Source organism: Delphinapterus leucas, chromosome 11, assembly GCF_059928025.1.
Source record: "Delphinapterus leucas isolate spDelLeu-1000000601 "Yukka" chromosome 11, BTC_Dleu_Yukka2, whole genome shotgun sequence".
NCBI lineage: Eukaryota > Metazoa > Chordata > Mammalia > Artiodactyla > Monodontidae > Delphinapterus > Delphinapterus leucas.
The window spans coordinates 40,414,634-40,427,289 of NC_143139.1; the positions used below are offsets into that span (position 1 = coordinate 40,414,634).

General features: G+C 40.9%; 1 protein-coding gene across 5 annotated transcripts in view; it reads left to right on the plus strand.

Annotated features, from left to right (window-relative positions):
* The window catches only part of DIP2B (DIP2 acetate--CoA ligase B (putative)), a 239,195-nt gene that overhangs the window by 137,441 nt on the left and 89,098 nt on the right, over positions 1–12,656 (plus strand). For all 5 annotated transcript variants that reach the window (XM_022572180.3, XM_089920703.1, XM_089920702.1 and 2 more), the window contains one exon: positions 7,603–7,731. In XM_022572180.3, coding sequence (XP_022427888.1) covers positions 7,603–7,731 — 129 coding nt within the window. The remainder of the gene's footprint in view (positions 1–7,602; positions 7,732–12,656) is intronic.

Here is a 12,656-nt window from a genome sequence, read left to right on the forward strand (position 1 = left end):
TCTTACAGTTTTCTGCATACAGGTCTTTTGTCTCCTTGGGTAGGTTTATTCCTAGGTATTTTATTCTTTTTGTTGCAGTGGTAAATGGGAGTGTTCCCTTAATTTCTCTTTAAGATTTTTCATCATTAGTGTATAGGAATGTGAGACATTTGTGTGCATTAATTTTGTATCCTGCTACTTTACCAAATTCATTGATTAGCTCTAGTAGTTTTCTGGTGGCATCTTTAGGATTCTCTATGTATAGTGTCATGTCATCTGCAAACAGTGACAGTTTTACTTCTTGTTTTCTGATTTGGATTCCTTTTATTTCCTTTTCTTCTCTGCTGCGGCTAAAACTTCCAAAACTGTGTTGAATAATACTGGTGAGAGTGGACAACCTTGTCTTGTTCCTCATCTTAGAGGAAATGCTTTCAGTTTTTCACCATTGAGAACGATGTTGGCTGTGGTTTTGTCATATGAGGCATTTATTACATTGAGGTAGGTTCCCTCTGTGCCTACTTTCCGGAGATTTTCTATCATAAATGGGTGTTGAATTTTGTCGAAAGCTTTTTCTGCGTCTATTGAGATGATCATATGGTTTTTCTCTTTCAATTTGTTAATATGGTTTATCACATTGATTAATTTGCATATATTGAGGAATCCTTGCATTTCTGGGATAAACCCCACATGATCATGGTGTATGAATGTGCTGTTGGATTCTGTTTGCTAGTATTTTGTTGAGGATTTTTGCATCTGTGTTCGTCAGTGCTATTGGCCTGTAGTTTTCTTTATTTGTGACATCTTTGTCTGGGTTTGGTATCACGGTGATGGTGGCCTCATAGAATGAGTTTGGGAGTGTTCCTCCCTCTGCTATATTTTGGAAGAGTTTTGGAAGGATGGGCGTTAGCTCTCCTCTAAATGTTTGATAGAATTCACGTGTGAATCCCTCTGGTCCTGGACTTTTGTTTGTTGGAAGATTTTTAATCACAGTGTCAATTTCAGTGCTTGTGGTTGGTTTGTTTATATTTTCTATTTCTTCCTGGTTCAGTCTCAGGAGGTTGTGCTTTTCTAAGAATTTGTCCAGTTCTTCCAGGTTGTCCATTTTATTGGCATGTAATTGTTTGTAGTAATCTCTCATGATCCTTTGTATTTCTGCAGTGTCAGTTGTTACTTCTCCTTTTTCATTTCTAAGTCTATTGACTTGAGTTGTCTCCCTTTTTTTCTTGATGGGTCTGGCTAGTGGTTTATCAATTTTGTTTATCTTCTCAAAGAATCAGATTTTAGTTTTATTGATCTTAGCTGTTGTTTCCTTCATTTCTTTTTCATTTATTTCTGATCTGATCTTTATGATTTCCTTCCTTCTGCTAACTTTGTGGTATTTTTGTTCCTCTTTCTCTAATTGCTTCAGGTGTAAGGTTAGGTTGTTTATTTGAGATTTTTCTTGTTTCTTGAGGTAGTATTATATTGCTATAAACATCCCTCTTAGAACTGCTTTTGCTGCATCCCATAGGTTTTGGGTCGTTGTGTTTTCATTGTCATTTGTTTCTAGGTATTTTTTAATTTCCTCTTTGATTTCTTCAGTGATCTCTTGGTTATGTAGTAGCGTATTGTTTAGCCTCCATGTGTTTGTATTTTTCACAGATTTTTTCCTGTAATTCATGTCTAGTCTCATAGCGTTTTGGTCAGAAAAGATACTTTATATGAGTTCCATTTTCTTAAATTTACCAAGGCTTGATTTGTGACCTAAGATATGATCTATCCTGGAAAATGTTCCATGAACACTTGAGAAGAAAGTGTATTCTGTTGTTTTTGGATGGAATGTCCTATAAATATTAAGTCCATCTTGTTTAATGTATCATTTAAAGCTTGTGTTTCCTTATTTATTTTCATTTTCAATGATCTGTCCATTGGTGAAAGTGGGGTGTTAAAAACCCCCACTATGATTGTGTTACTGTCGATTTCCCCTTTTATGGCTGTTAGCATTTGCCTTTTGTATTGAGGTGCTCCTATGTTGGGTGCATAAATATTTAGAATTGTTATATCTACTTCTTGGATCGATCCCTTGATCATTATGTAGTGTCCTTCTTTGTCTCTTGTAATACTCTTTATTTTAAAGTCTATTTTGTGTGATATGAGAATTGCTACTCCAGCTTTCTTTTGATTTCCATTTGCATGGAATATCTTTTTCCATCCCCTCACTTTCAGTCTGTACGTGTCCCTAGGTCTGAAGTGGGTCTCTTGTAGACAGCATATATACAGGTCTTGTTTTTGTACCTGTTCAGCTAGTTTGCATCTTTTAGTGGAAGCATGTAATCCATTTACATGTAAGGTAATTATCAATATGTATGTTCCTGTTACCATTTTCTTAATTGTTTTGGGTTTGTTATGGTAGGTGTTTTCCTTCTCTTGTGTTTCCTACCTAGGGAAGTTCCTTTAGCATTTGTTGTAAAGCTGGTTTGGTGGTGCTGAATTCTCTTAGCTTTTGCTTGTCTGTAAAGGTTTTAATTTCTCCATTGAATCTGAATGAGATCCTTGCTGGGTAAAGTAAATTGGTTGTAGGTTTTTCTCTTTCATCACTCTCAATATGTCCAGCTACACCCTTCTGTATTGCAGTTTCTGCTGAAGGATCAGCTGTTAACCTTATGAGGATTCCCTTGTATGTTATTTGTTGCTTTTACCTTGCTGCTTTTAATATTTTTTCTTTGTATTTAATTATTGATAGTTTGATTAATATGTGTCTTGGCGTGTTTCTCCTTGGATTTATCCTGTATGGGACTCTCTGTGCTTCCTGGACTTGATTGACTGTCTCCTTTCCCATATTAGGGATGTTTTCAACTATAATCTCTTCAAATATTTTCTCTGTCCCTCTTTTTTCTCTTCTTCTTCTGGGACACCTATAATTCGAATGTTGGTACATTTAATGTTGTCCCAGAGGTCTCTGAGACTGTCCTCAATTCTTTTCATTCTTTTTTCTTTATTCTGCTCTGCAGTAGTTATTTCCACTATTTTATCTTCCAGGTCACTTATCCGTTCTTCTGCCTCAATTATTCTGCTATTGATATCCTTCTAGAGAATTTTTAATTCCATTTATTGTGTTGTTCATCATTGTTTGTTTGCTCTTTAGTTCTTCTAAGTCCTTGTTAAACGTTTCTTGTATTTTCTCCATTCTGTTTCCAAGATTTTGAATAATCTTTACTATCATTACTCTGAATTCTTTTTCAGGTAGACTGCCTATTTCCTCTTCATTTGTTTGGTCTGGTGGGTGTTTACTTTGCTCCTTCATCTGCCGCGTATTTCTCTGTCTTCTCATTTTGCTTAACTTACTGTGTTTGGGGTCTCCTTTCTGCAGGCTGCAGGTTCATAGTTCTCTTTTTTTTGGTGTCTGCTCCCCATGGGTAAGGATGGTTCAGTGGGTTGTGTAGGCTTCCTTGTGGAGGGGACTGGTGCCTGTGTTCTGGTGGATGAGGCTGGATCTTGTCTTTCTGGTAGGCAGGACCACGTCCGGTGGTGTGTTTTGGGGTGTCTGTGAACTTACTCTGGTTTTAGCAGCCTCTCTGCTAATGAGTGGGGTTGTGTTCCTGTCTTGCTAGTTGTTTGGCATAGGGTGTCTAGCAGTGTAGCTTGCTGGTCGTTGAGTGGAGCTGGGTCTTAACATTGAGATGGAGATCTCTGGGAGAGCTTTCACCATTTGATATTGTGTGGGGCTGGGAGATCTCTGGTGGACCAATGTCCTGAACTTGGCTCTCCCACCTCAGAGGCACAGCCCTGCTGCCTGGCTGGAGCACCAAGAGCCTGGCATCCACACGGCTCGGAAGAAAAGGGAGGGAGGGAGGGAGGAAGGAAGGAAGGGAGTGGGGGGAGGGAGGGAGGGAAGAAAGAATAAAATAAAGTTATTAAAATAAAAAGTATATTATTAAAAATAAAAAAGTAATTCAAAAAAAGAAAGAGAGCAATCAAACAAAAAAACAAATCCAGCAGTGGTAACAAGTGCTAAAAACTATAGTAAAAAACAAACAAACAAACAAAACGGATAGACAGAACCCTAGGACAAATGGTAAAGGCTAAGCTATACAGACAAAATCACAGAAAGAAGCATACACATACACAGTCACAAAAGGAGAAAAAGGAAAAATATATATATTAAAAAAAAAAGAAGAAAGCAACCAAATCAATAAATAAATCTATCAATGATAATAAGCTCTATGTACTAAACTAAGATAAACATAAAACCAGAAACAGATGCAGAAAGCAAACCCCAAGTCTACAGTTGTTCCCAAAGTCCACCCCCTCAATTTTGGGATGATTCGTTGTCTATTCAGGTATTCCACAGATGCAGGGTACATCAGGTTGACTGTGGAGATTTAATCCGCTGCTCCTGAGGCTGCTGGGAGAGATTTCCCTTTCTCTTCTTTGTTCGCACAGCTCCTGTGGTTCAGCTTTGGGTTTGGCCCCGCCTCTGCGTGTAGGTTGTCTGAGGGCGTCTGTTCTTCGCTCAGACAGGACGGGGTTAAAGGAGCAGCTGACTCGGGGGCTCTGGCTTACTCAGGCCGGGGGGAGGGAGGGGTGCGGATGCGGGGCGAGCCTTCATTGGCAGAGGCCGGAGTGACGTTGCAACAGCCTGACGCGCGCTGTGCGTTCTCCTGGGGAAGTTGTCCCTGGATCATGGGACACTGGCAGTGGCAGCTGCACAGGCTCCAGGAGGGGAGGTGTGGCTAGTGACCTGTGCTTGCACACAGGCTTCTTGGCAGCTGCAGCAGCAGTCTTAGCGTTTCATGCCCGTCTCTGGTGTCCGCACTGGTACCCGCGGCTCACGCCCGTCTCTGGAGCTCATTTAGGCGGTGCTCTGAATCCCCTCTCCTCGCGCATCCCGAAAGCATGGTCTCTTGCCTCTTAGGCGGGTCCAGACTTTTTCTCGGACTCCCTCCCAGCTAGCTGTGGCACTCTAGCCCCCCTCAGGCTGTGTTCACGCAGCCAACCCCAGTCCTTTCCCTGGGATCCGACCGAAGCCCGAGCCTCAGCTCCCAGCCCCCGCCCACCCTGGCAGGTGAGCAAACAAGCCTCTCGGGCCTGGTGAGTGCTGGTTGGCACTGATCCTCTGTGCAGGAATCTCTCCGCTTTGCCCTCTGCACCCCTGTTGCTGCACTCTCCTCTGTGGCTCTGAAGCTTCCCCCCGCCACCCCCCGTCTCCGCCAGTGAAGGGGCTGCCTAGTGTGTGGAAACTTTTCCTCCTTCACAGCTCCCTCCCCGAGGTGCAGATCCCATCCCTATTCTTTTGTCTCTTTTTTTTTCTTTTTTCTTTTTTCTTTTGCCCTACCCAGGTATGTGGGGAGTTTCTTGCATTTTGGGAAGTCTGAGGTCTTCTGCTAGCGTTCAGTAGGTGTTCTGTAGGAGCTATTCCTCATGTAGATGTATTTTTTATGTATTTGTGGGGAGGAAGGTGATCTCCACGTGTTACTCCTCCCCCATCTTGAAGGTATCAAGGTATCAGAGGACCATACAGTCTCTGTCACAACTACTCAACTCTGCCTTTATGGAGTGAAAGCAGCCATAGGCTAACAGATGCATGTGGCTGTGTTCTGACAAAACTGTTTATAAGAAGAGACATGGGCTATTAGTTTGTTGACCCGCGTTCTAGAGAAATAAGACTTAGCAAATGAAACAAGGTATGAATATATCAAGAATCAGTACAGGTCTTCTGGGAAATGGATTATCAATAGGATTTAGGTTGGTTAAAAACTTCCATTTATAACCCCAGACGTTACACTTAAAAGTCTCAGTGTTGAAATTGTTCTGCTCAGATATTTTATAATAAAACTCTCAGCTACTAGGAACCATCAAAAATAAACATTTCTAGATCCATAAAAGCACTTTAATAGAGAGCACTCTAAAATATACTATTCCTTGCCTTCTTAAAAACAGTATATAAGGGCTTCCCTGGTGGCGCAGTGGTTGAGAGTCCGCCTGCCGATGCAGGGGACGTGGGTTCCTGCCCCGGTCCAGGAAGATCCCGCATGCCGCGGAGCGGCTGGGGCCCGTGGGCCATGGCCACTGGGCTTGCGCGTCCGGAGCCTGTGCTCCACGGTGGGAGAGGCCACAGCAATGAGAGGCCCACGTACTGCAAAAAAACACAAAAATAGTATATAAAAAAATAATCTTTTTTTAAAAAAGGAAACCTTTTTTATTACATCTTCTGACTTCGTGGGTCAGGAATTTGGGCAGGGCTCAGATGGGTGATTCTTATGCTCCACATGGTGTCACCTGGGGTCCGTCACTAAGTACTTTTCACCTGGTCTGTAAGGTCCAGGATGGCTTCAATGACACGTCTGGTTTTTGGCAGAGGCAGATGGAAGGCTGGGCTCAGCTGGGACTGTGGACTAGAGGTCCTACACCTGGTTTCTCTAGCATGCTAACCGTTTTTTAAAATTGCTATGACTTTGTCGTTAAACATCTCAGTTCCTGTAGTACTGTGATTCTGTCAGCCTTTGCTGAGGTTTGTGGGGCTGTTGCTTGCACTCCCCAGAGCCCACTGTCTTTCAGTCTGCTTTTTTCTTTTTGGGTTTCACAAGCCAATTCTTAGCTGTGGTCTGGAGCAATGCATTTGCTGGGTAGGTGACATCTTCCTATAGTGGGCACTTAATTTGCCGTGTGGAGGTACCCTTCTGGGCACAGCTAAATGATATTTAAGAAACTTAAAATACTCCTTAAAAGAAGAAGCAAATTCCTGCAATATGCGACAACATGGATGAACCTGGAGGACATGATACTGAGTGAATTAAGCCAATCATAGAAGGACAAATACTGTATGATTCCACTCATATGAGGAATCTAAAATAGTCAAACTCATAGAAGCAGAGAGCAGAATGGTGGTTGCCAGGGGTTTGGGAGTGGGAGAAATGGGGAGTTGCTACTCAGTGGGTAAAAAGTTTTAGTTACGCAGGATGAATAAGTTCCGGAGATCTGCTGTATGACGTCATGCCTGTAGTTTACAATGCTGTACTGTACACTTAACAGTTTGTTAAAAGATTATATGTCATGTTAAATATTCTTACCACAGTTTAAAAAAAATATCACTTAGGAGCTAACACCATTTGAAAAAAAAGGCACTAAAATGTCAGAACTTAAAGTGTTTCTCTTCTGCTTATTTTACTGCTTATTTTCTCTGCCCCATATTCTTGGTAAAACAGTAAATGTTGGGAGGAGAGAATATAGGGACAGGCCAGGGACTAGAAAGGGATAAGTTCAATGGTGATTCCAGTTGGAAGAGGGGCTAGTAAGACGTGACTTGAAGGTGTGTTTGCACAATAACCACCCTAGTTTTGTTTTAATGATGTTTACTTGGAGTAACTTATGATGGGGAGGCCAAAGCTCCGCAAGCTGTGCTTTGTACAACTATGCAGGATTAGGGGGTCATGTACACCCCACCCCACCTGCCATTCTCCCACTTGACCAGTCCTTGGAGTCTCTGGAATGGCCTTTTCATTTACTTATATTTCCCGTCGCCTGTTGACAGTTACAGCTCCAAGATGATGTTTTTTTAGCCTGGATGTCTTTGTATCTTTTTGGTACAGAAAACATCAGCTATTATTGTCATCTGATAACCATCTTCCAAACTTCCTGTTTCAGAAACTGATTCAGCAGTACAGAAAGAACATAGAAACCAGACACCTGCTCCATCTGCAGCTCAAACTTCCGCTCCTTCTAAGTACCACCGAAGTCGATCTGGGGGAGCCAGGGATGAACGATACCGATCAGGTGAGAGGGAACTGAAAATTACCAGTGGAACAGTTTTTACTAACTGTAGTGTGAACTGTATATCCTGAGATATATGTTTGTTTTATTTTTTTTCCCTTGAAGTGCCAACAGGTGTATATTAACTAGTACCTGTTACGTGCCAGGTGTAGTAGATAACTCTTATTTGCTGGGGATACAGCCCCAAATAAGACATTTCTGCCCTCAAGGGCAGAAGAGGAGCCAGGCAAGTACAAAGGCACTGTGAATAAATAAGAAGGCAGAGGGATAGGGTCTCATGGGATGGTACTGGGAGAACTCAGTAGGCTCTGTTTGAAGAGACATGTCCTTCTGTGTTTGCCAGAGCTGTTGATTAGTCTCTTGACTGAGGGAGCTGGAACAAAAACTCAACAGTGAAATTTCAGATTGGTAAATACTTAAACTTTATTTCTTCTCACCCAGGAAAAACCCATGGGAAAGGAAAAGGTGATGTGCTGTGGCTGGCAGTGGGGGCATGCTCCTGCCATACCATGTCCAGCACTGATGAACAAAAATGAATCATAGACCCTCAGGGGGACGTGTGGCCTAGTGAGCTCATCCCATGCCCACCTGCTGTCCACTGCACTAGGATAGTCTCCGCAGCATGTTTATTGTTTTAAGAACTAGCAGAATTAAGCCAGAAGACTAACTGGAATGTTATTTTACTTTCTCCAGATTTTTGTCTCCCTTATACTAGCCAAGGTTACCTTATCCTTTTCTTGAATTGAAAAACAGGGTGTATATCAACCCTCTCAGAAACGGCTTTAGAGGATGGTTATTTTGTGAGCTGATATTATTAGATATATATTTTCACACACTGGAAGGAAGGAGGGAATGAGAAGTGTTCAGTCAGAAAGATAGAGGTTGCATGCCTCAACAGAATTTCCCCTTGTACCAAACCTGGTGTTGAGTGATCAGAGGAGGCTTTCTCAGAGAATAAAACATCTGAACGATGTCATGGAAGCCAGACAGAGTTAGGGAAATAGCATCAGATAGTAAACCTGAAAGTAGTTCATTATGACTGAAACTTAGAAAGCAAGGGCCCAGAACGAGGTGGGAGATGAGGCTAGAAGGATGATCAGAGACTTGAGGAGTCTTGAATACCGTTGAAAGATTTTCAGCAGAGCAGTAACACAGATTTGTAATCTGTTCTAGTAACTTGTGCCAGCTGCACAAGGGCCTAACATACCTAAGAGGTAAATAAGTATTTTGGAGAAAGGAAGGAAAAAAAGTAGTATTAGTTAGGGAATGGATTAGAGGGAGGTAAGGCTAGATTTGGAAAAACATATCAGGAGCTCCTGTTTGTCACCAAGACCCCAGCCCGATTTCCCAGCACCTGGTGTTGCTTTTAGAGGCTGGGGCTCAGGTGCTGCAGGAGCAGCAGGTTCTAACCAGTCCAGAAGGGCTCTAGCCTGTACAGCTCTCATCCCTGGCCTTCTGGGAAGATTTTTGGCTTTTGTTTTAACTTTGACTTTCTCTTTGGTTTTACAACAGATAACAAAAGGATTAGTAAGGAACCCCAAAGAGGATTCTCTATACTCTATGTCCAAGCTGATCACAGAGAGAAAAAAGGCTTTAGTCAGCTGATTCAATAGTGTAAAACTTTGATGTACACCTACCAAAACCCAACTAGCCTTTTTTTCTTTAATATCCTTATTTATTTGTTTGTTTGTTTGTTTGTTTATTTATTTATTTATGGCTGCGTAGGGTCTTCATTGCTGCGTGCAGGCTTTCTCTAGTTGTGGCGAGCGGGGGCTACTCTTTGTTGCAGTGTGCGGGCTTCTCGTTGTGGTGGCTTCTCTCTTGCGGAGCACGGGCTCTAGGCATGCGGGCTTCGGTAGTTGTGGCTTATGGGCTCTAGAGCACGGGCTCAGTAGTTGTGATGCACAGGCTTAGTTGCTCCACAGCATGTGGGATCTTCCCAGACCAGGGATTGAACCCGTGTTCCCTGCATTGGCAGGCGGATTCTTAACCACTGCGCCACCAGGGAAGCCCCAACTATCTTTTATACTAATTCTTTCAGATTTACCCCCAATATTAGAAAGTATAGTCTGTGAATCAAACACTGGTTAGCAGACTGTGGTTAGGTGCAGGGGTATTGAAGAGGGTTTAATAGTTGGGTCTCGGTTATTTGTCTCACTAGGACTTTTTTTTTTAGGGTAGTAGTGAGGAGAAGGCCAGAGAGTAGGTAAAGTAGGGAACAGAGGTGATTTTAAAACCCTGAAGGTATTGAAAGTTATGAGAGTTCTGCAATACTGTCATGAGAGGGGAACATGAAAGCGGAGGCCTGCAAGCATGAATTTTGGCTAAAAATCACATTTTTCCATGTTAGGGTGTGCCCAACTAAATAACAAAGCAAAGCTGAGCACACGCCGAGAATTCTGGCTTCGGTGAGTAGGAAGAAACCAACGGTAGCCGCAGAAGTAGAGCAAATAAGTTGTAGAAATCTATGGGACTGGAACTTCGCCTCTTTGCCACTCCATTCATAGGAAGGGTTATGTTTACATGTCACATGCAAAAATAGCTTAAGAATGGAGGGTATGTTTAGAAAAAATTACAAGCATTCAGATTAAAGTGGTGGGTACACAGAAAGGATTGAATATTGATTTCAGTGAATGTAACTTGAAAATCCTCTCTTATTTGGTGGAGGCTTATTAATATCTACAACATTTCAACTAATCATAATCAAATCTAAATAGACTTAGTGTTTCATGTTTCAGACATGGTGTAAAGAGCTTTTATTTATTCAGAGTTTAGATTATCTGCCCTTATTCTGTTCTTTGTGCTTAGCCAAGAGGGTCTGACATTTCAAATACACTAATTTAGTACCTCCTTTACCTGCCCATCAAAGCATGATACACACGTGTGTTATGGTCACAAGTGTAGTCACAGTCAGTGCCTGAGATGGAAGGTCGCTCTGACAACTTCTTTAATGTTAATCTTTTGAGCAGTTAGCTCAAACAAAACAACAAAAACAAAAAAAGGGCTTTAAAGGAGCAGTTGTATCACCTTATTCAGCTCAAACATTCGTGCTGGAAAATGAAACCCAGCTTTCTGGTGCTCCTGGCAGAGATATCCAAAGTCAGCTGCGTCTGGGGACTGAACTTCGGAAGTGATTTCTCTATCAGAGATCAAGATGAATTGTATACTGCTGAATGAGTCAAATCCAGTTACAAGAGCTGCCTGTTCTTATCGATAAAGAGGCTTTGCTAACACAGGAACTGTGAACATCTCCTTTTGACACACATGTATGGGCCAGGGCTTCTCATGTTAGGAAATAAATGGGTGGTTTGATTTGTTCTGTGGTCGATGCTAAGAATCCTTATGGCAGAGAAGAACATGCTCTGTAATTATTACTTATCCAGATATCATGGGCCTTCTAAAGCTTGACTAATGTGAACAAGTCCCTAGTTTTCGCAGGTTTGCTCTCGCATGTTTCATGTCTCGTGCAGCAGTACTTTTGACTAAAAAGTATGAGCATTTAATGTGCCGTCTTTCTGTTGAGAAAGTGCTTTTTCTCAGTATAAGCGATTATTCATTGGTTTTCCAAGACAGCTAAGAACCATAGTTTCATCTAATATAAGAAGGACACTTTTCACATTCCAGCATACCTGAAAGCAGGATATCTTTTAAACATTTTTTTTTTTGGCTCTGCCATGTGTGTTGTGGGATCTTAGTTCCCTGACCAGGGATTGAACATGGGCTCTCAGCAGTGAGAGCACGGAGTCCTAACCACTGGACCGCCAGGGAATTCCCTCAGGATATCTTTTTTTTTTTAATCTGGAAGATACCTTTTATATAAGGTGGCATCATAGATTCAGTAAAATGACAATCTTGATTCAACTAAGTAAACCTCAGGGACACTAAAATAGTATAATAAATATAAATGCAGTATAAAATTATTTCATTTCAGAGACAAAAGTACGTTGGTACTGTGGCCTTTAAAGTAACAGCACAACAGTTTGGCACTATCTTTTAAACTTTAAGTATTCATACACTTTGACCCAGAAATTCTCCTTCTAAGAATTTGCAGCTACGTATGTACACAAAAATATATATATACGAAAATGTTTGTTATCGTATTGTTCATAATAAATACAATGATTAAATAAGTTATAGTAGGTCCACACAATGGAATTCTGTGAAAGCTGGTTTAAAACTTCTGTGAAGGCTCGTGGAAAAACAATGAGGTTATTAGATTTATTTGAGCAGATATGGAGAGATGTACAAAATACATTTTTAAGTAATAAATACAAGACATTATGTAGCATATGATCTAAATTTTGTAAATATTAATACTAATAATTACATATATTATTATGTACACAGATACAGAAATCTGGAAAAATATATACCAGACTGTTGAGGTGGGATTATTTCTGGGAAGTGATGGGTCTAGGGAAAATTTTCACTGCAGCATTATATGTGTTTAGGTCTTTCCCCAATATGTATATTAATTTTTTCCAGGATTTTTGTTGTGGTGGTAAAATGCAAAATGCTTATAACAAAATTTATGTATATTAATTTTAAACAAAAAATAGCAAAGATTGTTTTCTTTTTTTAAATCGAGGTATAATTGACATATAACAAGACGTTAGTTTCAGGTATATACCATAATGACTTAATATTTGTATGTATTGTGAAGTGATCACCACAATAGGTTTCATTAACATCTGTCGCCTTTCATAGTTACAAAAATTTCTTTTTCTTGTGATGACAACTTTTAAGACGTTCTCTTTTAGCAACTTTCAAATGTGCAATACAGTATTATTAACTATAGTCACCATTCCATCCCATGACTTATTTATTTTCTAACTGGAAGCTTGTAAAAGATAGTTATTAAGGTGATATCCCTGGATAAAATATTTAAAGCCTTACATCAGTTGTTCTTAGTGATTTTTACTCTAAGT